General features: G+C 44.7%; 1 protein-coding gene across 2 annotated transcripts in view; it reads right to left on the bottom strand.

Moving 5' to 3' along the window:
- LOC110497380 (protein FAM160A1) overlaps positions 1-26,826 on the bottom strand; it is a 38,410-nt gene extending 11,584 nt beyond the window's left edge. The window contains exons 1-10 of one of the 2 annotated variants that reach the window (XM_036954306.1): positions 26,499-26,826; positions 12,823-12,898; positions 10,496-10,735; positions 7,500-7,811; positions 7,132-7,331; positions 6,868-7,039; positions 4,674-4,919; positions 4,360-4,527; positions 1,074-1,153; positions 512-714 (exon numbers count right to left, since the gene is read on the bottom strand). In XM_036954306.1, coding sequence (XP_036810201.1) covers positions 512-714; positions 1,074-1,153; positions 4,360-4,527; positions 4,674-4,919; positions 6,868-7,039; positions 7,132-7,331; positions 7,500-7,811; positions 10,496-10,615 — 1,501 coding nt within the window. In that variant the 5' untranslated portion in view covers positions 10,616-10,735; positions 12,823-12,898; positions 26,499-26,826. The remainder of the gene's footprint in view (positions 1-511; positions 715-1,073; positions 1,154-4,359; positions 4,528-4,673; positions 4,920-6,867; positions 7,040-7,131; positions 7,332-7,499; positions 7,812-10,495; positions 10,736-12,822; positions 12,899-26,498) is intronic. The other variant, XM_036954307.1, reaches the window with a different exon arrangement.
- Positions 26,827-27,411: the final 585 nt, after the last annotated feature.

Below are 27,411 nucleotides of genomic sequence, written 5' to 3'. Positions count from 1 at the left end.
AAAATAAACATATCCAGGTGTTAGAATGGCCAAGTCAAAGTCCAGACCTGAATCCAATCGAGAATCTGTGGAAAGAACTGAAAACTGCTGTTCACAAATGCTCTCCATCCAACCTCACTGAGCTCAAGCTGTTTTGCAAGGAGGAATGGGAAAAAATGTCAGTCTCTCGATGTGCAAAACTGATAGAGACATACCCCAAGCGACTTACAGCTGTAATCGCAGCAAAAGGTAGCGCTACAAAGTATTAACTTAAGGGGGCTGAATAATTTTGCACGCACAATTTCAGTTTTTGATTTGTTAAAAACGTTTGAAATATCCAATAAATGTCGTTCCACTTCATGATTGTGTCCCACTTGTTGTTGATTCTTCACAAAAAAATACAGTTTTATATCTTTATGTTTGAAGCCTGAAATGTGGCAAAAGGTCGCAAAGTTCAAGGGGGCCGAATACTTTCGCAAGGCACTGTATAAAGTACAGAACCAGCTAGAAATCTCCAGTGAACCTATCTTACCCATGGTGCCAGTGTTAGCACTGTTGTCTGTACCCTTTGACCAGAGGATGGAGTCCAGCTGTCTGAGAGGTGGGGGGCTGTGTTCGGGGGAGCAGCAGGAGGGTGTGAGCGCCAGGATCTTAGCGGCCGACACAGAGTAGAAGTCTCTCTCCTTCACCACACGTCTCTGGCTCAGCATCATGTGATTACAGGGGATCAGGTACCTGGAGAACCAGAGGAGGGGGGGGGGGGGTAGATCCTGTTAGGGAGCCCCAGCAGGGGGAACTGAGACTGGGGTTAGGAGGATGACGGGGGGTTATGGTTGTACCAAGAAATGGAGATGGGTCGGTGTTTGGGTGTTAAAGAGAAAAAGCGGAGTACGGGCTCATCACATGGTAAACCAATCAGCTGTACCATGATTTACAGTAAGACAATGAGGCTTAGCTGAGAGGAGAAACTGAATTTGTAAGTGTGTGTGTACACCTCAACTAGGTATACAGAGAAAGACATCATACACCCCAAATGTTCCATATAATATCATCATGAACATGCATAGAACATGGAACAGGCCCCACCCACTCACCTCAAGATGAGCTGCAGCATCACATCCTCACAGTACAGTCCAATGAGAGTCTGGAACAGTGCCAGAGACACAGTACCCAGCTGGAAAACACCAAGAGGATAAACATCACAAGATGATGAAACAAAGGCCTCAGAGGACCGGAATACATCACAGGACTGGATTAACATGTAAGGGATTACCAGGGCTGAATTTCAAAATGTCTGCCTGTGGCACCTGGCATCATACCTGTTTGGACAGCCTGAAGTCACAGCTTTTGATGATACTTGTTTTGTAAGTGTCCCTGATGCAACTTCACTTAGTTGGCATGTAACCAGCTAATAGTGCCCCTATGTCCTTAATGTGTTATATTTTAGGCATGGTGTATGTCTTGATTAGGTTGGATTGTGTGGAAACAGGTTTATGCCTATCTGTCTGAGTAGCTGACAGCTGAATAATGATAAATGTATGGAAATGTCTGTCCATTTGAGGGTTTGGAATGGGGCGACTCACCAACAGTGAGTCGACCTGGCCAAGGCTTTCGACTGTCAATCACCGTATTCTTATCAGCAGACTCAACAGCCTTGGTTTCTCAAATGAATGCCTCGCCTGGTTCACCAACTACTTCTCTGATAGAGTTCAGTGTGTCAAATCGGAGGGCCTGTTGTTCGGACCTCTGGCAGTCTCTATGGGGGTGCCACAGGGTTCAATTCTCAGGCCGACTCTTTTCTCTGTATATATCAATGATGTCGCTCTTGCTGTGGGTGATTCCCTGATCCACCTCTACGCAGACGACACCACTCTGCATACATCTGACCCTTCTTTGGACACTGCTCCAAAACGAGCTTCAATGCCATACAACACTCCTTCCGTGGCCTCCAACTGCTCTTAAACGCAAGTAAAACTAAACGCATGCTTTTCAACCAATCGCATCACCACTCTGGACAGTTCTGACTTGTGAATGTGTGGACAACTATAAATACCTAGGTGTCTGGCTAGACTGTAAACTCTCCTTCCAGACTCCTATTAAACATCTCCAATCTAGAATCGGCTTCCTATTTCGCAACAAAGCCTCTTTCACTCACGATGCCAAACATACGCTCGTAAAACTGACTATCCTACCGATCCTTGACTTCGGCGATGTCATTTACAAAATAGCCTCCAACACTCTACTCAGCAAACTGGATGCAGTCTATCACAGTGCCATCCGTTTTGTTACCAAAGCCCCATATACCACCCACCACTGCGACCTGTATGCTCTCATCGGCTGGCCCTCGCTTCATATGACCCACTGGCTCCGGGTCATCTATAAATCTTTGCTAGGTAAAGCCCGCCTTATCTCAGCTAACTGGTCACCATAACACCCATCGTAGCACGCGCTCCAGCAGGTATATCTCACTGGTCATCCCCAAAGCCAACACCTTTGGCCGCCTTTCCTTCCAGTTCTCTGCTGCCAATGACTGGAACGAATTGCAAAAATCACTGAAGCTGGAGACCTATATAGCCCTCACTAACTTTAAGCACCAGCTAGCTGAGCAGCTTACCGATCGCTGCAGCTGTACATAGCCCATCTGTAAATAGCCCATCCAATCTACCTCATTCCCATTTGGTTTTATTTACTTTTTTACTCTTTTGCACACCAGCATTTCTACTTGCACATCATCATATGCACATCTATCACTAGTGTTAATTTGCTAAATTGTAATTACTTCGCTACTATGGCCTATTTATTGCCTTACCTCCTTATGCCATTTGCACACATTGTATATAGACTTTTTGTATTGTGTTATTGACTGTACGTTTGTTTATTCCATGCGTAACTCTGTGTTGTCCTTATCAAAACCATCAATGTTAAATGGGCTGCAGGTATCAGAAGTGTTGTTTTCTACCCTGTAGAGTACAAATCAGCCCAGGAGCGTTTTTCACAGTTGAGTAGTCCTGTGAAGAGAGCACTTGAACGTTTCAATTGACAAGTCTCTGTTTGATGTTAATGAATGAAGCCTTTCCAGCAATTCCCCCTGTTTGAACTATACATTACATTTCCTAATATTTACTTGCCTTGTATCATCAGTCCAACGACTAATTAGATAGTTATTGTGCATTGCCATGGCAATAATCTGCTGTCTTTGATACTGACATTTTAAATATTTGTTTAAATTATTAGGAAACGGCCTCTGGGGAAGCTCTCCAAAACAAGTCTCAGTTATTTTAAACATGACTCACACAGCATAGCAGCAAGATTCACAGACATAAATGAGATCCTTCAGAAAGTTGTCAGGTTGAGGAGGCCTGGCTATCTACTAAGTGTTACTAGGAGACTCTAGGTTGAAATATGCACAGTAATCAATATGTTTTGCAACTGTGTGCGGTTGTGTGTATTTGTGAGTACTAGCACAAAGGCTCACGGATCTGAAAAGGGAAGTTGACACGTGCTGAGCAGGTGCCTCAGCCTGCAGACTCCCTCCCGTACCTGGTGTGTCGATGCGGCTGACCAGCATGTCCAGGATGTGGACGTTACCTGGAAGGGTGTGTCAGTGCTGCAGACCAGCGTGTCCAGGATGTGGACGTTACCTGGAAGGGTGTGTTGATGCGGCTGACCAGCGTGTCCAGGATGTGGACGTTACCTGGAAGGGTGTGTCGATGCTGCAGACCAGCGTGTCCAGGATGTGGACGTTACCTGGAAGGGTGTGTCGATGCTGCAGACCAGCGTGTCCAGGATGTGGACGTTACCTGGAAGGGTGTGTCGATGCTGCAGACCAGCGTGTCCAGGATGTGGACGTTACCTGGAAGGGTGTGTCGATGCGGCAGACCAGCGTGTCCAGGATGTGGACGTTACCTGGAAGGGTGTGTCGATGCGGCTGACCAGCGTGTCCAGGATGTGGACGTTACCTGGAAGGGTGTGTCGATGCGGCAGACCAGCGTGTCCAGGATGTGGACGTTACCTGGAAGGGTGTGTCGATGCGGCTGACCAGCGTGTCCAGGATGTGGACGTTACCTGGAAGGGTGTGTCGATGCGGCTGACCAGCGTGTCCAAGATGTGGACGTTACCTGGAAGGGTGTGTCGATGCTGCAGACCAGCGTGTCCAGGATGTGGACGTTACCTGGAAGGGGACGATGCGGCTGACCAGCGTGTCCAGGATGTGGACGTTACCTGGAAGGGTGTGTCGATGCGGCTGACCAGCGTGTCCAGGATGTGGACGTTACCTGGAAGGGTGTGTCGATGCGGCTGACCAGCGTGTCCAGGATGTGGACGTTACCTGGAAGGGTGTGTTGATGCGGCTGACCAGCGTGTCCAGGATGTGGACGTTACCTGGAAGGGTGTGTTGATGCGGCTGACCAGCGTGTCCAGGATGTGAACGTTCTCGTGGCGGTGGAGGAGGATGAAGGAGAGGAAGGTCTGCAGCAGGACCGGCTCTGACACCGACCGCACAAACAGGTCCAGATAGGCCGTGGTAGTCATCACCTCCTCCAGGGTCAGCTAGAGAGAAACACACAACCATCAGTAGGCTGGATACAAATACGCTGCATCCTTCCTTCCAATCTTCCTGGAAGTAGTGACTGATCTGACATTGATCTGAAATGGTGGATGTAATACTGTGCGATCCATGCTGTGTTTATACTGACCTTGTGGAGGGCCGGTGCCAACACAGGCACCAGAAAGCCATTGTAGATGTAGCTGACCAGCTGGTCCCTGATGTTGGGGTGAGCCACCTGAATGACTGCATTGCAGAACTCCAGTGAGTTGAGGAACTGAACCAGGGTGGGCATCTGTAGCCAGTCCTCTCTGTGGAGGCAGTGCCACTCCTCACCGGGCACCTCCAGCTTGGTGGGCAGAGATGAGTAGAGACCGCTCAGCCCCGTGGCCAGCACCTAGAGGAGGGGGAGAGGAGCGAGAGAGACGCATTTAGTGGAACCCCTTCAAGTAGGCTATTGCTTACTTACACCATATAAACTGTACACTGTGGTCTGGTATCACGAGTATGCGACCAAGTTGCTGGGAATAACTAGGATCTAATATTATTATGTGTTTCCTTTCATCTTTGCATGAGTTTCCTTTTGTGCATGCGAAAGATAACTGTCCATGACTTTGCACAAAGGGCTCAAATGCCTTGGCAGGATAGAGCAATGCCTCTAAACCAGGGAACTGAATGGGTCTCTGTTCTGACTTCCTGGTACAGGTATATCCCTGTCTCTCCATTGGCTTATCCAGGCAGTAGGAAGCTAGGCAGGTAATCCTGTGACAAAGAGGTATTGTAGCCTACTCCTGCTGTGCAGTTACGTCAAATACTGTTACATAACTGGTTATGGTCCATGCAGCCTGTACAGTCTCTCCACGGTACAGGTGAGATTGAAACACATTCTGTTGACACTGTTTAAGCACTGCCAAGCTAGATAGTCAGTCCACAACGGCTTAACAGAAGTGTTTGATAGTGAAGATACTAGTCACAACAGGACAAGTGTTCTGTGGGGATACTGTAAAAACATTCAGATGGGCAGGCTGGTGCATTGATAGAGAGTTATAGCTAATGATTTACAGTATAGATTAAATATGAGCATTGAGCAAAATACATTAATTATGAGTGTGGAAGTGGGCACAAATGACTTTTATGCATGTGTGTTCACTCTAGCTTCACTCTTAGTGGGTTTTATGGCGCAGATATAAATGATGTTTCCCCTTCCATGCTTTGAGCTGTACTGTATGTTATAAAATCTACCAACTCCCTTCTCTTCATGGTCTCACATTCAAATGACTAGTGTGTGAATCTATGCATGTGATAGAAGCCTCATCCCCATTCCCCCTCCCTCAAAGCTGAAAGCAAGTGGAGAAAGGCAGCATTACTAAAATGACCTCTAGTTTATTTTTTTTTTACCTTTATTTAACTTGGCAAGTCAGTTAAGAACAAATTCTTATTTACAATGACGGCCTAGGAACAGTGGGTTAACTGCCTTGGTCAGGGGCAGAACGACAGATTTTTACCTTGTCAGCTCGGGGATTCGATCCAGCAACCTTTCGGTTACTGGCCCAACGTTCTAACCACTAGTTGATTTACCTGTTGCCCGGCTTCATCAATAACAATGGGCATTGACGTATGGCTGTGTGATTTTAGAGTTACCATCCAAAAGCAAGTGATTTCCCTGGTGAGCTAATGCATCAAGATGGTGGCATGGTTTGATAAGTATTCTAATCAACAACACAGGTCAAAGTTACGACATCAGTCTAGTGCAAATCGATTATCATTTATAATCATCGACTTAAGTCTTCATCCATTTTGTTTCATCAAACTAATATTTTTTTAAGGTTTACAATTTAAATATACAGTCTGAGATGTGTATAAATCATTTTTACAGCTGGGCTGAGTTTAGCCTTTTAATAACATGGGTGTGTTGCTTGTTACATTATCAAAAGCATATGAATACCTCACGTTTAACATACAACAGCGCCACTCTCCCTCGACCTGCTTCATTATGCATACAGTAGGCTAAGCATATTTGGGCTATGAATATCATACGCCTATCAGGGGACAAAGAGAGGTCAGGGATATTAATTTGTCTGGTAGTTGGTACAATGAGTTAATAGGACATTGAGTCAAGGGCAGAACAAACGTCCATATGACATGTATACAGAGATAGAGAGAGAGGAGAGAGAGAGGGGGAGGACAAAGTCTAAACAAAGAGAGCGAGAAGGGCAAAGGGACAGTGAGACCTAAGAAACAGAAATACAGAGCCATAAAATGAGAGTCACAAATCACAGACATAACGTGAAAGAGACCAAAAGGAGCAAGACAACAGTATCATAAAGACAGACACCTCTCCTCACCGGACAAAAGTAGGTGTTCTCTGCGATGTGCTGGGCCACGCGCTGGTTCTCTGCAGACAGTGACATGATGAGGAGCAGGGCGTCCCGGGCCTGCTGGCCCACCAGGCCCTCCCGGTGGATGAAGGGGATCAGCAGGGAGAAGATCAGGAAGTTGGCCGCCCCTTGGTCCTCGCTGTAATAATAATCACCATAATAATTGATGGGATTTCTATAGAGCTTTTCCAGTATCTCAAAGCGCTTTACATTGTAAGGCGAGAAGCTCACCTGGTATGGAAGAAGAGCTCCAGGACAGACTGGTCCTTGGCCAGGACACAGCACAGTTGGTTGAGTAATGACACCAGCTCAGCTTCCACCTCCGGGCCAGCTGTCCCCGAGCACGACGACAGGAGCATCATTAAGGGTCGTAACACAGGTTTGTGGTGCAGTAAGGGCTGCCGCGCCTGGCCCACAATCATCTCGTACATCTTAGAAGAAGAAGATTACTTTATTGTCAGTTGTCACTGAGATGTCTTTTTCCTTTATCCCAACCCCCGAGACACCCTCCTCAAATCATGACAGATTTCTCTGTCAGACCAGGGATTCAACCCCCAACCCTCTAGTTACCGACCACAGTCTCTAACCTCTACACCTACCTTGAGCTGCTCCAGTTTCATATCATCAGTAAACTGTCGCCTCAGGCTCCACAGGAAGAGCCTCTCCATGACGTTCTCCATCACCACAAACTCCAGGATGGGTCCCATGGCTCCCGCCTGGCCGGCGTCCTCCTCCATGAGCAGGAACAGAATATGTTCCACGTAGTTCTGCACCGCGCTGGCCTCGTCCCCCGGGATGGGCCCGCCGAAACGCATTGGGCCGCCGCTGGAGAGGCCGATGACACCAAGGGCAGCCATGTTGCTGCTGGTGTTGCTGCGGAGAGGATCATGCTTCTCCAGGATCTTTACCACCTGAAGGGACAACGGGGAAGGTACAGGGTTATGTCCATAGAAATGAATATAGTACCTGTATATCTGTGATAATTTCACCTTCATTTTACAAGGAAGAAGATCAAATAAGATTAGTTCTCGCAGTGAACTGAATATTGTCTTTGGTCAACTTGAAGTTTATTCGATAACCTCGATAGAGCAAGGTTAAATAAATCAACTAGCAAATCGTAACAGTTTAAATCAAATGAGCAAGTTATTTCATTGCGTGTACACCAGAGTATAAGACAAACTCTCTCAGACTCTGCCAAAGTGCTTACAATGATGTTCAGGATAAATTAGATTGACTGAAACATGTTGGTTTGTTATGTTGGTAATATTCTCTCGGGAGGACTCATAAGTGACAGTTAATAATCGTCATCGGACAGCCTGCTGCTGCCTTTATTGATCTAGATGAACACAACAGTCTCTATTACAAGAGGAAGATCTGAGAGAGAATACAACTCAAGTCCTACGGGAAATAAATTGGGGGAAGCTGATGCATCGTTTGTGATTTTACGAAGATTACATTTGCCTGAGTCATGTCAATATAATATCTCAAGCCCAGGCAGTTACAATTGTGTGTAAATTGGGTTTGTGGTGTTCCAATTCCACTGTTGCCTGCGGAATTCTGTACTGAAATGTAAATGAACAACCACAAATCAAGTGACATCGCATTTATATTGACAGTGAACCATAAACAAAATGAACGCTAACAGTGACGTGCACGTAATATCAATATATTGATGGTAAATCAGCTTGATATGAAAGTGTATAAGGCTGTTTTGTCCTCTATATGTTTGTGCCTTAGTGTGTAGATAGTTAGTCCCTCTCTAGTAGGACCTCCCTACACAAGCCTCACTAATGAATACAGGTCTGTGTTCAGTAGCCCACAATGCATGAAAAAAGTTGTTGCCTGGGAAAAAAACTCAAATCTGTCTTCTCATTGGAAAGGTTCAGGTAGTACCTCCCTGTTTCACTAAGTTTTAAAACATTCCTTTAATGAACACAACCCAGACATGGGAGGAACTATTCATAGAGTCACAACAATGAGCTCACTGTCCCCACCAGGCCCTGCTACCATGGCGATGGGAAGTCCACTGAGAGCAGAGCAGAGGGAGAGCCAGACTGGCTGACTGAGACAGAGCCCCCAGGTGACTGATTGATCCAGGCATGATAGCGCGGTAACCGCACAGGATGAGTGAAGAGAGGGAAGGAAGAGGAAGGGGAGTAGTGATGGGTGTCATATTAAAGTTGCCACTTCCTTCACTCAGGTCTGTCTACAATTCTTTTGGGTATTTCTGGTGTAACAAATAGCTTTGAGGACATAGCTGGGTAATACAGTAGGACTATAGATGATCAAGTGGCCTTTTCTAACCACTGACTAGTAATACATGGAGGTGGAGGCATGGAGCCGTCAGGATAATGGATAACATGTACTGGTACATAGAGATACATCAATATAGTTCCTTTTGTGTACTGGTATCTGTATAGAACCATAGTGAGATGAAACAAACTGTTGCCCAGAACATATTATCCTGTCCTGGGCAACCCACTACACTGACTGGATAACATTCAGCTCTCTCAGACATCCTAACAAAAGGACAGTGATTTCACAGGGGTCTGGAGAGGGAGAGATAAGGCTGAAGCCATTGACTGTCAATGAAAGTCTACCCATTTTTCTGAAATGTCAACAGTTTTCCTCAATATAGGGTCCCGGGGGGTGCCTACTTAGCAGGCTGGGCTTTTCCAGGAATTCTAAGACCCAAAATCAATAGTACTCCTATCCCGCTATTAATTAGCCAAAATGTAGCAATTAAGACTCAGCTGGAGCCGTATTGTAGTGCCAACCTTCCTGCAGAGAGGGTCCAAGATCTAGAAATGTCCTACATTTCTGAATATGATTCTGTTGAAACCCTTAACAGTGCACTACACAGACATAACATTTACATTATCCCATAGAGCGGCGCACATTTGGCCCAGCGTCGTCCTGGTTTGGCCGGGGTAGGCCGTAATTCTTAACTGACTTGCCTAGTTAAATAAAGGTTAAAAAATAAATAAAAATGATAAATGCTGAGAATGATACACAAAAATGGAACAGATTGAACATAATTTCAGGCCTCTTGGTTGTGTTGTTACTGTTCTACGTCCAGCAACGTGAGCTCCAACCCCATTTTATAGTAAATTATGTTTGTGTTTCCAGGCCTTACTGTATTCTATTCTCTGTAGCGGAGAGGGGTGGAGACTCCTGCCAACTCCCTCCCACTGGGGTGAACTGAGGCTGAATAGAGAAGGGAGGAGCCAGTAGACAGTCATTATTTCAGTTACATACTGTAGCCGTTCAGTTACCACAATGAGGTCTGGGCCTGAGAGGGTTCACGTTCATGGGCGGGATTGTAGGAGTTTAGGTTGTAGGATTTAGGAAATGTTTGTGTTATAGGTTCTGCGGTGGGGTTTGGAGTTATGGTTCCAATTATAAGAGTTTGTGTTTTAAGAGTTCGAGGAAGAGCTTCTGGGTTAAAGTGATTGGGCTACAATGATATGCATTTAGTGTTCTGAGGGTTTGAGTTAGGGTCCGGGTTCTACGAGATTGAGCTATACAAGTTAAATGAGGGTTTTGAGCTGAAGTTATAACTAGGGTTACAAGACAGAATTGTGGTTTTGTTCACCTGTGCCCAGTGGTTCTTAAACACGATCATGCAGGTCTCTGGGTCCAACCCTTTCAGGACCAGGGCCTCCCCCGGTCTGCCATCCCTGTTTCCGTTGGCAACCATGGAGGCCATCATCATGGTGACCAGATCTCATGTGGGTTAAACCATTACACAGGACGGAAAGGGGTAGAGGGGGAGAGTCCTCACTGGAGACCGGCTGAGACCACTTGGACAGGGGGATGAGGGAACACTGGGGATCTGCAGAGCACAGAAAACATCATGTCATCATCCTGTACATGCAGATGGTGAATCAGTAATTTGTCACTGTTCAAACCTTTAACAATACATACTATGGCATACTGTAGTAGTAGCTGACAGATTAAGACTACTGTAGCCATAGGACAGATTCAGGGTGATTGATTGAGACATGCTGTTCAGTTGACCTCTAGCCCCAAAAAAAAAACACAAACACTGCAGCAGCCTGTAACACGGTCTTCTCTCCCCCTGGATTCACAGCAGCTAGGCATGCGAGAGAAAAGAGAGGGAAAACAATGACAGGGCACAGGCAGAGAGCGTGCGAGAGGGGGAGACACTCAGCCGGTGGCACAAACCATGCCCTCTATTCCTCAGCTCGACAAGTGCCTGCCAAAATACTTACCCAGGGAAAAGTGGTGATGGCTTTGTAATAATATAAGCCATTTAGCAGACGCTTTTTTCCAAAGCGACATTTGTAAGTATGGGCGGTCCCGGGAATTGAACCCACTATACTGGCGTTGCAAGCTCCATGCTCTAGCAACTGAACTACAGAAGACCACAGATTTACAGACGTAACGCCTCGCTAGTAGGCTACAATGCACAGTGAATTCCATAAGGTCCCAGTGACACCACTTTCATCACCCACTCACTCATCTTGTGACACCAGAAGAGATTATGATGCATGACAATAGAGTGTGTATTACCAGCTAGTGGGCCCGCGAGAACTAATAAAACACTATTCTTTCCATGAATGGTCTGGAACTGTTTTGGTATGTAAAATATGTTAACTTTGTAGCCTAATGTTATGTTGATTCTAGCTCTGTCCAGAAGCGCCTGTGAAAATATGTGTCCCTCACATATCTAGAGAGTGAGGTCAGGTGTCCGTTTCTCACACTGCTCGTCAGTCAGGAACCAAAATAAGGATTAAAAGTACTAAAAATAACTTGTCTGTCAAGACACTGCAGAACTGTTCCAGCCTTAGCGTTTACCTGCTACACACTTAGACCTGTATCCCCACAGATTGAAATAAAACACAAATACATTCTCTATGCTTATACCAGCACCGATGGACTTTGCAATGCACAGAGCCATTGCTAACTTAATTATGTGACTGTGACAGTCAGATAACAATAGGTGCAAGCCAGGGTTATTTGTTGCTTCCCTTGTAAAGGAGGTGATTGTACAGGAAAGAGGACCATTGCTGCAAAGAAAAGCTTGGCTTTCTGCTGACATGGTGTAGTGCAACAGGCCATCTCCCTCCCCGCCCCAGTCCCTGCTCAGGTCAGTTATAAATAGGACTATAACTCAGGACGGAGGATATTTGGATTCTATTATCTTCCTAGAATCCCATGTTTCCGCTCCTCCGGGGACAGTGAATGGAGACTATGGTGGTTCTGAGAATCAGATGATTTTCATTCTAGAGTCTAGTGCTATGTGATGTCATTGGCCAAGTGCCCACATCGAATGGGCGTAATTCTGAGAACAACTGATGTTCAGATTATATCCATGTCAACAGATCACACTTTGAATACTTTGATAACAGACTAACAATTGGGACTGACTAGACAGTAAATAAAAAATAAAAACTGGGCTACCGACTCAACCTGACAACAATGCAAACAAACGCACAATACCTAGTTAGCCGTTGCTAGGTACTGGCATATAATCAACCAGGTCAGTAAACAACATTTTAGGACAATGTCTTCTATTGAAGACGTCTGCTTCATACAGTGTACAATAACAACACATGAATTACAGCCATGCACTGCAGGAGTTCAACTGTAACCCTCCTGCTGGAAGCAGAAGCAGAAGCAGACTGTCAGACCACAATGACCAATTAGAGATCAGAAAGGCTGCCCCTCAAACGGACTCTCAACCAATCACGGCCAAGTCAAACTTTTTTTTGAATGGTTTCGACCCACTTGAAGAGGAGAGACTCAACAACCAGCCACAGAGCTTGGCACCACAGAGACACACTGAAATACTAATGCTAAAGCTAAACACATCTGTTTTTAGTTAACACAGGGAACGTGCCTTATAGGAATGCATGAGGCAGGGTCACCCGGGACAGAAATCGCTGAGATTCCTACCTCTGTTTCACCATGGTTGCTCGTCTTGTATCGACGACACAGAATGTCCCCTCTTTACATCCAGACACACCCAGTCCTGTGGAGATAGAGAGAGAGAGAAGTCTAACTTTGACACACCAGAGGAGGTTTGAGAGCAGCACTGCCAGAAAGTGTGACTGAGTGGAGTTCCTGGTAATGTGGTACGGAGCAGTGGAATGACTGGAGACTAGAGCTATGTGAGGAAGTGACTGGACGATGTGAGTAAGAGGCTCAGAACACCACTGACTGTAGAGAGAGGGGGAGTAACATACAGAGAGAGAGAGAAAGAGGGAGTAACACAGAGAGAAAGAGAGCAATCCAACGACCCACGCCACATCCACACACACTACACAAGCATGGAGACAACAGTGCCAAACTAACATCTTCTGAAAGAACATAATAAATGTCATCATCATTTGTTGAATAATCATGCTACTGTTCACTCCAATTAGAGTTGTGATATAATTGGTGTCTCTGGTCAACCATGAGTCCCCCTCTCCTCCCCTACATACTATGACCTCTGACACTGTCACACTGAGGCACCATGGGAAACCTGTCACAACATATTACAGTGCGCAGAAAGACTTTACTTCTACGATGTAACCACTGACCACACTCTTCGAGGGAGGCCAGATCACGGAAGTCCACACACGTCAAATAAAACATAAGCTAAAACATTCTAGGCATTCTCGACCCCACCGACAACCACCAGTCATGTCCAAGTTGACTTACTCTGTAGCGACAACTCCTAAATGTTTCCCTGGAGATCATATCGGCATGATGTATTGTAAACAATAACCACGGTCGGAGCTCAATGTGTGTCTGTGTCAGCCCCCCACTGCCCAGACTGTGGCTGTAGTTCCTCCAGGGACCTGCTCCACCCATGGAGGGGAAGTGGGGGTCCAGGTCCAGCTGGGTCAACGCAAACAGAGAGGAGAGGGGAGAGGAGGAGTGCTCTAAAGGAATCCACACCTCCATTCACTCTCACACACTACTCTCCCATATAGAGAAGCCATAAAGCACTAAACCTCTCAAGTACAGATTTGTAACAAGTTCTTAGTTTCACACTAAAAAGCCCCACTATAGTGCTGCACTGCTACCAACAAGACCCATAACTGGACACAAACAACTCACAAAATACCACATTCCCAAAGCTCAGCTCCTTCCTATAACAAGCACTCTTCTCATTGGGTCCGTTTTAAAAACACAACATACTGGACAGTGGGAGATACTATTACAGTCCTCTGCTTAGTGTCCCAGCCAGATGCATGACCCCCAATTATAGGGTAGAGAGAGACAGTAGTAGCAGTCTGTTGGGTTCCTCCAGTTGGCTGCGTCTCTGCTCCGTCTTAATGCCACAGTAATACGTCCTCTCCTTCCACAGACAGACACATTACCTCACCAGAGTCTGTGTCTTCAACCTCATGGGGTCAAAACAGGCCTGGTGGTAGATTAGCGTTGTACTTTTATAGTGGTTAACCTACCTTACCTGGACTCAGAAAACAATGCACTGGCAACTACTGTGTCCTAGAATCAAACTGAAGATTCTGTTTGTATCTTGGCCATCTTGGTTTCTTCTTAATATGGTTGGAGTATGACGGAGTGCCTTTTAAACTTCACTACTGGGCTAATATGTCCCTGTATAGCTCAGTACTGTCTTTTAACACTCCTGCATTTTATATCCAGGCTGCATCACAACTGGCTGTCGTTCAGAGTCCCATAGGGTGGCACACATAGGGTGACCTAGCGTTGTCCGAGTTTGGCCGGTGTAGGCCATCATTGTAAATTGTTCTTAACTGCCTAGTTACATAACGGTTCCATTTTATTTTTTTAAGTACATTAAGAGGTAACTCTACAGTGTGCCACGCCTCAAAAATAGAGAGTCAGTCAGTGATGAGCAATGTTGACCGCTTTAACCCATCCTAAATTTGTTTTTCATTCCTGTTATAGGAAGCTACTTTTTAAAATTAAATTATGCTGGGATTGACACTGAATCATTCTTAAAACAAATTATAATCCCAGGAAATTAGGGGTCAAAAATGTATGACTACAGACTCCACACCAGTTACCGAAAACACCAACAACTAGTAACTAATCTGAGACACTGGAGACAGAAATGTAGCTACTCCCCTCAGTACTTCCTTTCTATGAGGAAAATATGACCTAAATTACACACACTCACCTACTGTAACCTAACTGCATAGTGCACTGCAGTTGGAAGACATATTGAGGATACTACTATATTGCCTGGAGAGGAGATGCGCCACTTGCTCAAAATAGAGCCCAGCAACATACTGTCAAGTCTCAAAATAGGGCACCACTTCTAAAAAGAGGAGCACCAGGGAGATGGGGCACCACTTTATAAAGAGCAGCACCAGGGAGATGGGGCACCACTTCTATAAAGAGCAGCACCAGGGAGATGGGGCACCACTTCTATAAAGAGGAGCACCAAGGAGATGGGGCACCACTTCTATAAAGAGGAGCACCAAGGAGATGGGGCACCACTTCTATAAACAGGAGCAGCAAGGAGATGGGGCACCACTTCTATAAACAGGAGCAGCAAGGAGATGGGGCACCACTTCTATAAAGAGCAGCACCAGGGAGATGGGGCACCACTTCTATAAAACAGGAGCACCAAGGAGATGGGGCACCACTTCTATAAAGAGCAGCACCAGGGAGATGGGGCACCACTTCTATAAAGAGGAGCACCAAGGAGATGGTGCTTTGCTTTCACACAATGAATGTAGTCAGCTTTATTATTTTTGATGCCTGTGTAATCAACTCAATTTATAATGTTTCTGGGAGAGCATGTGACCCCAGAAAAGTGTGTGTGTCTGTGCGTCTCCATAGCCCCAAACGCCAGAGACTGGATAAACAGAAAAGCTCTGAAGAAGTCTTGAAATCAGCATCTCCCTTTGAAAACAGGAGTGTTGACTAAGGACCCCTGTTGCGAACCTCAGCCAGACACACACACACACTTTGGAGGCACTTGAACAGAGTTGAAAAGGGAAGAAGAGGCATGCTGCTTTAAGCAGGGAGCGCTATAAACATTCAGCCGTTTTTTTCTGTTTTGGAGTGAGTCGGTGACTAATCTGGATCAATAATGAATCAATAGTCTCATTGATCATGAGGACGTATGTAGTAACACACTACTTGTGGCTCATTTATTCCAAAAGGAGGTGAAATGGAACAGACCTCCTGCTGTGATCGGGCACAGTGAAGAACCCCTGTTGGGATCAGAGACCTGAGTCACTGATGAAAGATTACGATGTAGCCTAGATGGTGATGAAACTGAATGATGACAACTGCAAGGGATGATGATGATCTCATTCTGTCATTATCTTTCTCCATCCCCACTCTCACAAGTACAAAGGAAAGAGAAACTTCCACACTGCTCTTGCTCATTACCCACTCCTACTGGCACACAGAGGACATGAATCCACTACAGGAGCTTCCACCGTTTCAAAACACATCCGTTACCTAGCAGCACTATCGAATCTAGTTCCATCCCCCTCTCGCCCACAGACCTAGTGTCATCCTCTAACCATGGTTTCTGCCATTCATGACCAGATGTTATTTCTGAAGGGTTTGGATCAGAGTATACAGGGTGAGATGATTTCCCCTTGGGGTGGAGGTTAACTCCTCAGAGAGCTTCGTGTGAGTGAGGGAATACGGAACAGCAACACCAGGAGAACATCAAACCTGCTTTGAAGCCTAGTAGAGATGATAAGGAACATGGAGAATTGAGAGGAACAAATAGGCCAACTATAGCAGTGTTTTAAAGCCATACCACCACAGTCAAACTAGAATGATGATAAATTAAATATAGCAGCATACCACCATATTGATTTTGCTAAGGAAGCGCAGGGGGAAAGGGAAAGAGATGGAGAAAGAGAGAGAGAGAATGAGAGATAGAGAATGACAGGATGAGAGAGCGAGAGATACAGAGAGAGAGAAAGAGGGACAGAGAAATAAAGTGAGGGACAGAGAGAAAGAGTGAGCTTGAAGAGATCAACACCACATTCCCCATGCTACTGTTAAATTCATTCTAAGAACCTGTTAGATTAGAGGACAGTGACCTGCTGAGTGTTCTCTGTCAACATTGTGTTAGTTTCACCTTGGGTTTAGAAACATCACTGCATTGACATTTGCTTATGTCCTCCTGACATAACAATGCTATGACATAGGCCTATGCTATACATGCTATAACAGTCACTGAATGTGTATAAGTGTCTCCTGAGTAATGAAAGTAGCCAAGGACAAAATTTCAACACTGAATTCTACCAGATGAAAAGACCATTTTCTTCGAACTGTGTCATGCATCTTTGTAAAGTTGGTTACTGGTTGACTATACACAGAGCAACAAGTCCTAGTCAGAGTTAGGTAGAGAGACCTAGCTAACTCCCAAGGTAAATACATTGAGATAAAGCTATAGAAAGTGAAGTGAAGTCTATCTTGTTACGTCATCTTTTGAACGTGTTATTCAATGGATGGGCTGGGAGGGAGGGAGAGGGAGAGAGAGGCTTCACAGGTAACAAAATAGGAAGAGCTTTTCACGGGAGATAACACAGGCAGAGCCACCGATGACAGGATAGAATGTTTGCCTAAGGACAGAGGTTTTGTAAGCATCATCAATGTGTGTGTATTCTGACAGAGTGGTTCTGGTGACAGTGGCTCCGGTTTCTAAAGCTGTGAGATGTAAAAAGCGTCTCCCTCTCGGCAGGTGTTTCACACACTAGGGCGAGGTCGTGATAGATAGTTGAAAAGCCAGCTAGCCACACCTACAGTAGCACTTACAAGGCTGTCCTAACTTGCAGTACACTGGCTTTTTTTTTACTCTTTCTGAACATGTTGCTGTGCGTGATTCCTACCTCTGAGGCCAGACATTTAAATCTAATGAATTCTAGGTACACATATTGTTACACCCACCAAGCAATGAGAACTCTTTTTCACAATATTAATTAGTAGTCGAGTGTCTGCTTCTTAAATTAGTTAAATGTATGCATGGCATTTTTCAATACTGTCGACTGAACCACCAACCAATACATTAATTAGTCCACCACACTCCCATAGCCTGTGCATCTGGACTTTGTGACTGATGTGAGATCATTAAGCTCCATCAGGAAGTGCGACTGTCCTCTTCAGACAGAGCCCATAATGATGTCCTGGTCAGTGGCAGGGCCTGGTCTAGGACTAATGGACCAATGGCAGGGCCTGGTCTTGGACTAATGGACCAATGGCAGGGCCCGGTCTAGGACTAATGGCAGGGCCTGGTCCAGGACAAATGGCAGGGCCTGGTCCAGGACAAATGGACCAACAATAGGGTCTGGCCAGGACGAATGGGCTCTGACATTGGCCCTCCTCCCACCAGTGATAGACCAATGGGTGATAGACAGAGGACATTTACAGTGGCCATTAAAGTGATGGTACCTTTTTGAAATATTTACAGGTGGGCCACAACTGGGGCCAAAGAGGGAGAGCCTGGCTATATATAGTCTATCTGTCCCCTTCTCCAATGAACAACACAGACATTTACAATAGGAGGACACCATCCAGTGTCATCTAGGCGTCCGTTCTCCTGTAGCCGAGGGGACGTTGACCACTGTCCGCACTACAGTTAGTCTCTATGAAACAGTTAGGCCTACTGCATTCAGACTAGGAACGCTCATAACATCACAATTATACATTTCTCTGAAGCCCATCTGTGTTGGCTACATTAAAACAGAGTACCAATCAACACATCATTCTGAGGCAACAGTCAGTCGTATTTCTGAAATGAAACATCAACATGAAGGGACTCAACAGCTGTGCCCATTAACAACCTAATACAACAGGGTAAAAGCCATAAAGGACCTTATCAGATAGGACTGTGATTCTGTGTTAAACACCAGCTGAAGGTTATAGGCTGAGGTGTAGGTTGGCTGAGTTAGGTGCTCAACACGTTGAACACGTGCTGCGTTCAGTCAGTGTTCCCACCTCTGGGCTCAGTGGAGGAGGTTGATTAACATGTTCAAACACATCAGCTCACCTCCTCATTACCTGCTAGGGAGGGAGGAGGCCTGGGGGGGGGGGGGGGGGGGGGGGGGTCAACAAGCTGAATGGATTAGAGCCAAACACCCCAGAGGATCAACACATATTATAAAATGCATACCCAGGCTGACACACCCAGCGTTCTCTTTCCCACAGCATTAGGAACAGCACATAACGGCACAGCAACATGCTGCCTGCATTTAGAGTGGCTAAAACAATCCCTTGAGCCACTGCGTAATAATGACTTCCATGAGACTCTGAGACAGGGATACAGAGAGCTGCACAGCCTGCTACAGTGAGATAAGGCTAGTTTGAATGGTTCAATAATACTGAGACAGGTGAGTAGTAGACAACACAGGAGTCAATGGTACAAAATACAGCCTTCAAGTGCCGGTTAGCTTGTCAGTGATCCAGGGAGTGAGTGAAGTGATTCTTGCAGTACGTGTGTATGTGTGTGGAACTATACTTGTGGGGTCCCCACAAGAATAGTAAATTAACAGAAATTTGACCAACTGGGGACATTTCGTTAGTCCCCACAAGGTCAAATGCTATTTCTAGGAAGTTTAGGGTTAAGGTAGAATTTGTGTTCGAATTAGGTTCAGGAGTTAGGGATAAGATTGGGTTTTTTGGTTAAGGTTAGAGATATAGGATTTGAATGTTTATAAATTGTTTGTCCCCACAAGGTTAGTTAAACAATACTGTGTGTGTACTTTCAGTAGAACAGTACCACAGCAGAACTTCCACATACTTTTCCACAGACGTCATCGCCATGTAGCTGTAAACAACAAAGGCCAGGAGTCAGGAGGGGAGTAGGTAGATCTCTGATGGCAACATGGATAAACCCCTGGCCTATTCTCAATGGGTTTAGTGTGGGAACATCAATCCAGATCTCTGCTGCTGCTTCCTCTCTACCTTGTTTGCATGCTGCCGCGCCAACAGGAGATGAAAGGGGTGAGTGTTTGCATGAAGGCGAGACGGCGGGGGGGATAGAGGGATGGCGAGGTGGAGGGATAAATGAATGGAGATTATGTAAAGGATACACATTGTATACACTACTCTGTCCAATGAAACACTTACTGTCAGGTTCCTTCTCGACAACGCAACAATAAATAATAAAAGATAAGAATACGACCATAAAGTAAATGGCTCAGTAGAATAGATGGCAAATATTTAAATTGTGCAGCATTAGCAATAGTAAATACGAGTCTGGTAACAGCAGAGATGCAGCAGTGAATAGCATAGCATGGCTGTGATGTTGGTAGAGCCCTTCTCAGAAGGGATGAATAGCATGGCTGTGATGTTGGTAGAGCCCTTCTCAGAAGGGATAAATAGCATAGCATGGCTGTGATGTTGGTAGAGCCCTTCTCAGAAGGGATGAATAGCATAGCATGGCTGTGATGTTGGTAGAGCACTTCTCAGAAGGGATGAATAGCATAGCATGGCTGTGATGTTGGTAGAGCCCTTCTCAGAAGGGATGAATAGCATAGCTGTGATGTTGGTAGAGCCCTTCTCAGAAGGGATGAATTGCATAGCATGGCTGTGATGTTGGTAGGGCCCTTCTCAGAAGGGATGCATAGCATGGCTGTGATGTTGGTAGAGCCCTTCTCAGAAGGGATTAATAGCATAGCATCGCTGTGATGTTGGTAGAGCCCTTCTCAGAAGGGATGAATTGCATAGCATGGCTGTGATGTTGGTAGAGCCCTTCTCAGAAGGGATGCATAGCATGGCTGTGATGTTGGTAGAGCCCTTCTCAGAAAGGATTAATAGCATAGCATGGCTGTGATGTTGGTAGAGCCCTTCTCAGAAGGGATGCATAGCATGGCTGTGATGTATATAGAGCCCTTCTCAGAAGGGATGAATAGCATAGCATGGCTGTGATGTTGGTAGAGCCCTTCTCAGAAGGGATTAATAGCATAGCATGGCTGTGATGTTGGTAGAGCCCTTCTCAGAAGGGATAAATAGCATAGCATGGCTGTGATGTTGGTAGAGCCCTTCTCAGAAGGGATGAATAGCATAGCATGGCTGTGATGTTGGTAGAGCCCTTCTCAGAAGGGATGAATAGCATAGCTGTGATGTTGGTAGAGCCCTTCTCAGAAGGGATTAATAGCATAGCATGGCTGTGATGTTGGTAGAGCACTTCTCAGAAGGGATGAATAGCATAGCATGGCTGTGATGTTGGTAGAGCCCTTCTCAGAAGGGATGAATAGCATAGCATGGCTGTGATGTTGGTAGAGCCCTTCTCAGAAGGGATGAATAGCATAGCATGGCTGTGATGTTGGTAGAGCCCTTCTCAGAAGGGATGAATAGCATGGCTGTGATGTTGGTAGAGCCCTTCTCAGAAGGGCTGAATAGCATAGCATGGCTGTGATGTTGGTAGGGCCCTTCTCAGAAGGGATGAAAAGCGCTAGGCCTCGCCACGCTCTCATGTCATTAACCAGATCAGAGGAGATAATAGGCTCCATTGGTTTGGACTCAACAGGCACACTACTACTGCTGTTGCGCCTGTTTTTTGAACTACCGTAGTGTTAAGATATGAATCTTCCCTCTCCAGTCAGTCTCCCCACTAGACACCATGCTGTTCTATAGATGGAGAGCAGTGGAGGCTACTGAGGGAGAAAGGCTCATAATAATGGCTGGAATGGAGTAAATGGAATGGTATCAAAAACACGGTTTTCATGGGCTTGATACCATTGCAATCACTCCATTCCAGAGTGTTACGCGAATGCAGTAAGCCAAGGTAAATTGCTAGCTAGCATTACACTTAACTTATAAAAAACAATCAATCATAATCACTAGTTAACTACACATGGTTGATAATATTACTAGTTTATCTAGCGTGTCCTGCGTTGCATATAATCGATGTTGATTTCGCGTATTCGCGAAAAAAGACTGTCCTTGCTCCAATGTGTACCTAACCATAAACATCAATGCCTTTCTTAAAATCAATACACAGAAGTATATATTTTTAAACCTGCATATTTAGCTAAAAGAAATCCAGGTTAGCAGGCAATATTAACCAGGTGAAATTGTGTCACTTCTCTTGCGTTCATTGCACGCAGAGTCAGTGTATATGCAACAGTTTGGGCCGCCTAATTTGCCAGAATTTTACGTAATTATGACATTAGGTTGTGCAATGTAACAGGAATATTTAGACTTATGGATGCCACCCGTTAGGTAAAATACAGAACGGTTCCGTATTTCACTGAAAGAATAAACGTCTTGTTTTCGAGATGATAGTTTCCGGATTCGACAATATTAATGACCTAAGGCTCATATTTCTGTGTGTTATTATGTTATAATTAAGTCTATGATTTGATATTTGATAGAGCAGTCTGACTGAGCGATGGTGGGCACCAGCAGGCTCGTAAGCATTCATTCAAACAGCACTTGTGCGTTTTACAGCAGCTCTTCGTTGTGCTTCAAGCATTGCGCTGTTTATGACTTCATGCCTATCAACTCCCGAGATTAGGCTGGTGTAACCGATGTGAAATGGCTAGCTAGTTAGCGGGGTGCGCGCTAATAGCGTTTCAAACGTCACTCGCTCTGAGACTTGGAGTGGTTGTGGAGTGACAGGTAACGCTGCTTCGAGTGTGGCTGTTGTCGATGTGTTCCTGGTTCGAGCCCAGGTAGGAGCAAGGAGAGGGACAGAAGCTATACTGTTACACTGGCAATACTAAAGTGCCTGTATTGTTGTAATTGTCATTATTACAAATAAATAAATAAAAATTGGCCGATTAATCGGTATCCAATAAATCGGTATCGGTGTTGAAAAATTATAAATCAGTCGACCACTAATTGGAGGTCATTTAAGGTTGTTGGAGGTCCTGCAATTTGTGATGTATCCTGAGACAAAAACAAGCTACGGTGTCTCAGCTTAGTCAAAGAGAAGCACATTCTAGAAAAAAGTAAACGTGACTGTAGTTACGTGAGAAGGAAAAAATGTAATTAAATCTACCTTTAAGGAACATGCCATGTCAAATACGAGACAAAGACACTAAGAAGCTTGACAGCTTCTTCATACTTCTCAATAAGTGGTAATCAACAGTAGACAATAAGAGGTCCTTAACCGAAAGATTGCTGGTTCGAATCCCCGAGTCGTCAAGGTGGAAAAATCTGCCGTTCTGCCCTTAAGCAAAGCAGTTAACCCCCAACAACAACTGCTCCCCGGGCGCCGATGACGTGGATGTCAATTAAGGCTGCCCCCTCCACCTCTCTGATTCAGAGGGGTTGGGTTAAATGCAAAAGACACATTTTGGTTGAATGCATTCAGTTGTGAAACTTACTAGGTATCCCACTTTCCCTTTACTTAGTAGATACTTTCAGTTCAATCAACAATAGATAATATAGTTACTTCGTGGAGACTTTCAGTTCAATCAACAGTAGATAAGAGGTACTTAGTGTAGACTTTCAGTTCAAAAAGTGACATAACACTTGTGTTAAGGTTCAGAGGTATGGGCGACAGTCAGTCATCCCCAGCGGATTAGGTTAAGACTATGTTAACAACTCCAGCAAGTGGCCCTCTCTACACGGCTCCCTTGTTCTCACCTACCCCTCACTGGGGTCGCAAGAGGGGGCAGGGAGGTTAGACAGGGAGGTAAGGGGGGGGGTGTAATCCCAAACACGGGACAATGCTGAGCCTGAGCTGGGCTGAGGCCATGGCCAGTGTGAGAAACTGGGAGAAAGGGAGACAGCTTGGTTGGTGGGCCGGTGAGTCATCACAGCCACCGCTGTTGGCATGGTGGCTGTCCCAGACACCTGTTTCTTCCCTGTTCCAGTCACACGGTGGCCTGGGTTTATGCTACCTCATGCTGCCCTGCATGGTTGGTCACTTTGTTCCCTGGCCTAGTCAGAGTGAGATGTTTTTCAAAACAAACTTAACCAAGCATGCCCTCTGTGCTTGATGAAAAAGCAGCACATTCTGCAACGTTAACAACAGCGTGTCAAGATAATCGGAAGGACCTCAAGCTCAAGGACCACTAGTTAGCGGCACTCTCAGCTGCTTGTGCCTTCTGACAACCATCCATGACATAGAGAGAACACCAACTGTTCACTGACACACACATAGCTTATGATGTGTTGCACCATGTGTTAGAAATAGCCAATGGGAGTTGATGAGTACACAATTATATTCATATCTCAGTGCCCTGGGTAAACTGTGTTACATGATACTCTGTCCTATCCAACTCCCATTGAATTAAGTCTCTTATCTTCAACCATATAATCCATAGGGTATAACTTTGTTTAGTGTGTGTGTATGTGTACTGCGATCTCATGCCATTCCCAGATTAACTAACCTGCGATGATAAGTCACTAATCTCACCACTACCAGGGCTCTACAGTGAGAGCATTTTACTCGCATATGCGCCTAAATGTTTTGCTGTGTGACCTGGAATTGTTATTTAGGAGCACCAGTGAGCAGAGAAAAATGTAAGATTCTGGCTTTAATATCACAAATAATCTTAATTGTGCTCCTAAATTTCTTTGTGTGCACCTACATTTTTCAACTTAGGCACACGCCTTATAAAAAAAGTTAACCGTAGAGTCCAGACTACACTCTGCTCTTACATGAATAGCTTGGCTTAGCCCTACAGGTCTCACTGTAGACTGAAGTGGTCAAACCAGACATTCCACTATGTGAAACTAAACCAGCCGGCCTGTGTAATGCTCCATTGACATGCATGTCAGAGATTTAAAAGGGAAAACCCTTCACATTGCCTCCTCACTTGACCTGATCACACACATGTGGTTACTTAGCAGAAAAACTCCTTACTTTTCCAGTGCATTCACGTGTTACAAAGCCAATATCTTGCTATATAAAGTCTGAGTCCCCTGCTATGTTGACATAGTGCTATGAATTATTTGTTTACGTTAGGTATAGGCCCTATATCACAGCCCTCAATGCAAGGTGCCTCAGTTGGAGCGATGAGGCTTGTGGGATATGACCTCACTAGTCTGTGTGGTTAATGATCACGAGGCAGAGCATCTTAAAGCTGTGTACTACTAGGTCAGTAACTAGAATTCTGGAAAGGCCATATGAAGGCGAGGTGTGTGTCAAGTGCAGGGGATGCTGGTGTGAGGAGCTATAGGAGGATGGGCTCATTGTAATGGCTGGAATGGAATAATTGGAACAGAGTCAAACGTGGTTTCCACATGTTTGATCTGTTTGATAGCATTCCATTTATTCCCTTCCAGCCATTACAATGAGCCCGTCCTCCCACAGTTCCTCCCACCAGCTTCCACTGGTCAAGGAACAGACTGCCATTCTCATTGGCCTGGAAATCCACATGGAAAATGCACGCAAATGTAAACACAAGTACACAAATAGACACTACTGTACATACTGTAAAATCCCAATTACAACAAGTCCACAATTCAGATTAGCATAGTTATTCAGCACATACTGTACTTTCATGACATCAATCCTCATATTTACACTAATCAGGACAACTGAGCCTGGTATCAACTCTTCCTACTATTATACATAAATGACACCTGAGCAGAAAATCAGATCAATTTAGTCAGCGTGCTGGAATTAAACATTGTCTGTAACATCCAATGAGAGTTCCCAGGAGTAAATGAAAGGACTTCAAAAAGCTTTGCCCTCTGTGTGCATTTTCTAGAGCCAACTGCCAACCCAACTTCCACAGTGAGTGTGCTGACAGTTTGAAATCACCAAAGCATAATTCAACATTTCTCGAAAAAGTTCACTTCAAATACACTGCATATAGCAAACAGTTTTGACTGAGTTTGATTATACAGAGTAGGGTTTTTGCGTCAGGTCAAATTGTGTTCAAATCAATTTGTATCAACACTGATTTTCCTATAACAACTTTGATGTAAAACAATCCCTGTATAGTCCACACCATTGAGGTATAAAGAACGGTCCACACCCAACCAGATGTAAATAAAATATGGCCAACCATGAAACATTGATGGGTGTCTGTTTGAATGTGATCCCATGAGGTAGTAACCCAATACCCTGACCTCTTCATCACAGAAAGATGATAAGAGTACCGGTCCGGTCCAAAACTCCTTTCAAAAATACCCTTCATACTACCATGTTTTGTTTCCCAAGTTTGCTGAAGTTGGAAGAGTGTGTGTGTGTCACATATCTGTTAACCTCTGCAGAACGAATAGCAGAAAGGCTACAAATAATTATGAATTATGTTACAGTAGATGCCAAATGTACTTTATGTTCGTGGGTCTGATTAAACACATTCGTCTGGGCCCCACAGCATTAACATGTGGATAACATCAGCAATAAACTTTTGCAAAATGTCACGTGAGGCACAATAAAGGTGAATGAAAGGTGACAGATTGTGTCCAGGCATTTGCAAGAATCAAGCTGTATAGACAGATACTTTTAAACTTGTTCTGAGAAATGTGCCCAGGACAGATGACAAGTCACTCTGATATAGATGTTTATAAAAAGACAACCCCATGATAACAACCGACATGTAAACGTGTCACATTATGCCTTGACAGAGTCAGACAGTCCCGGTCACTTGACAAGCAGCAAAATACATTAACAATGTCTTGCCAAGTTATTTACTTTGTAAAATCCGTAATTTACAAATACATTAGTTGTAGTCTATTTATATGTAGTAAGACCAACTGAAATATCGTACCGTAGGCTGAGTCTCAGAAGTGCAAGTAACTTAGCCGACTTCGTGTAACAACACCGCACAGCTTCAAGATGCGGAGCAAAATCAACCTTTTACCCTACTTTCCTACAAATGTACATAACCCTCTCGAAAATCACTAATTCTCCAGCAGAACGTTGTTCAATTTCCCTGGTTTAATGTCGCATTCTATTAGAAAAGTAAAGATATAAGCTACTTAGCTAACAAGGTCGCCAACCAGTCAGTCTGCTTACTGTAGGTAGTATACATAGGTGAGCGTCGCGAGCACACTAAGCTTTAGGCTCCTCCCTCTTTGTGCCCACAGCAGTTTGTGATGATGATCGGCATTCCGGCTCCTTTCAGTGAGCCGGCTCGTTCGGCTCAGCTCACTGAAAAGAGCAGGCTCTTTTGGCTGCCAAACGGCTCTTTAAAAAAAAATGTTGTTGTATTTTTTCAAGTCAAACAGTTTGCGATAGTTTGACTATGATTGGTGTTCAAACAATTCGAATTAAATGATTAAAGTAAATCATACTCTACCTTAACCACAATGTATTTAAAAATGCATTGGTTTGTTATGAAAAAGAAAGCTATTAAACATTTTAATATAAAGTATAACTTTTTAATGTATATAAATAAAGTGCATATAAATCTAACCATTCAAAACGAATACAATCTGAACAACATAATAATAGAATATTGCACCAAATCAAAGAAAAATAAATAACAATGTGCAAAACTGCAGCATCCCACTTAAAACATTAAACTGGTCCCTCTTTTCTCTCTCTTCTTTATTGTCATGTTATAACCAACAGCAATGCTGACCATATTTTGCTTTTATGAGAGATTTGCATTCGGAAATGCAAGATGCCTCACTTACGAGGAGCTGATGTGGTTTCTTCTATCAGTAATTATTTGTCTC

The sequence above is a fragment of the Oncorhynchus mykiss genome, chromosome 19 (genome assembly GCF_013265735.2).
Source record: "Oncorhynchus mykiss isolate Arlee chromosome 19, USDA_OmykA_1.1, whole genome shotgun sequence".
In the NCBI taxonomy this organism is placed as follows: Eukaryota; Metazoa; Chordata; class Actinopteri; order Salmoniformes; family Salmonidae; genus Oncorhynchus; species Oncorhynchus mykiss.
This window is presented reverse-complemented; position numbering and strand designations above follow the sequence as displayed.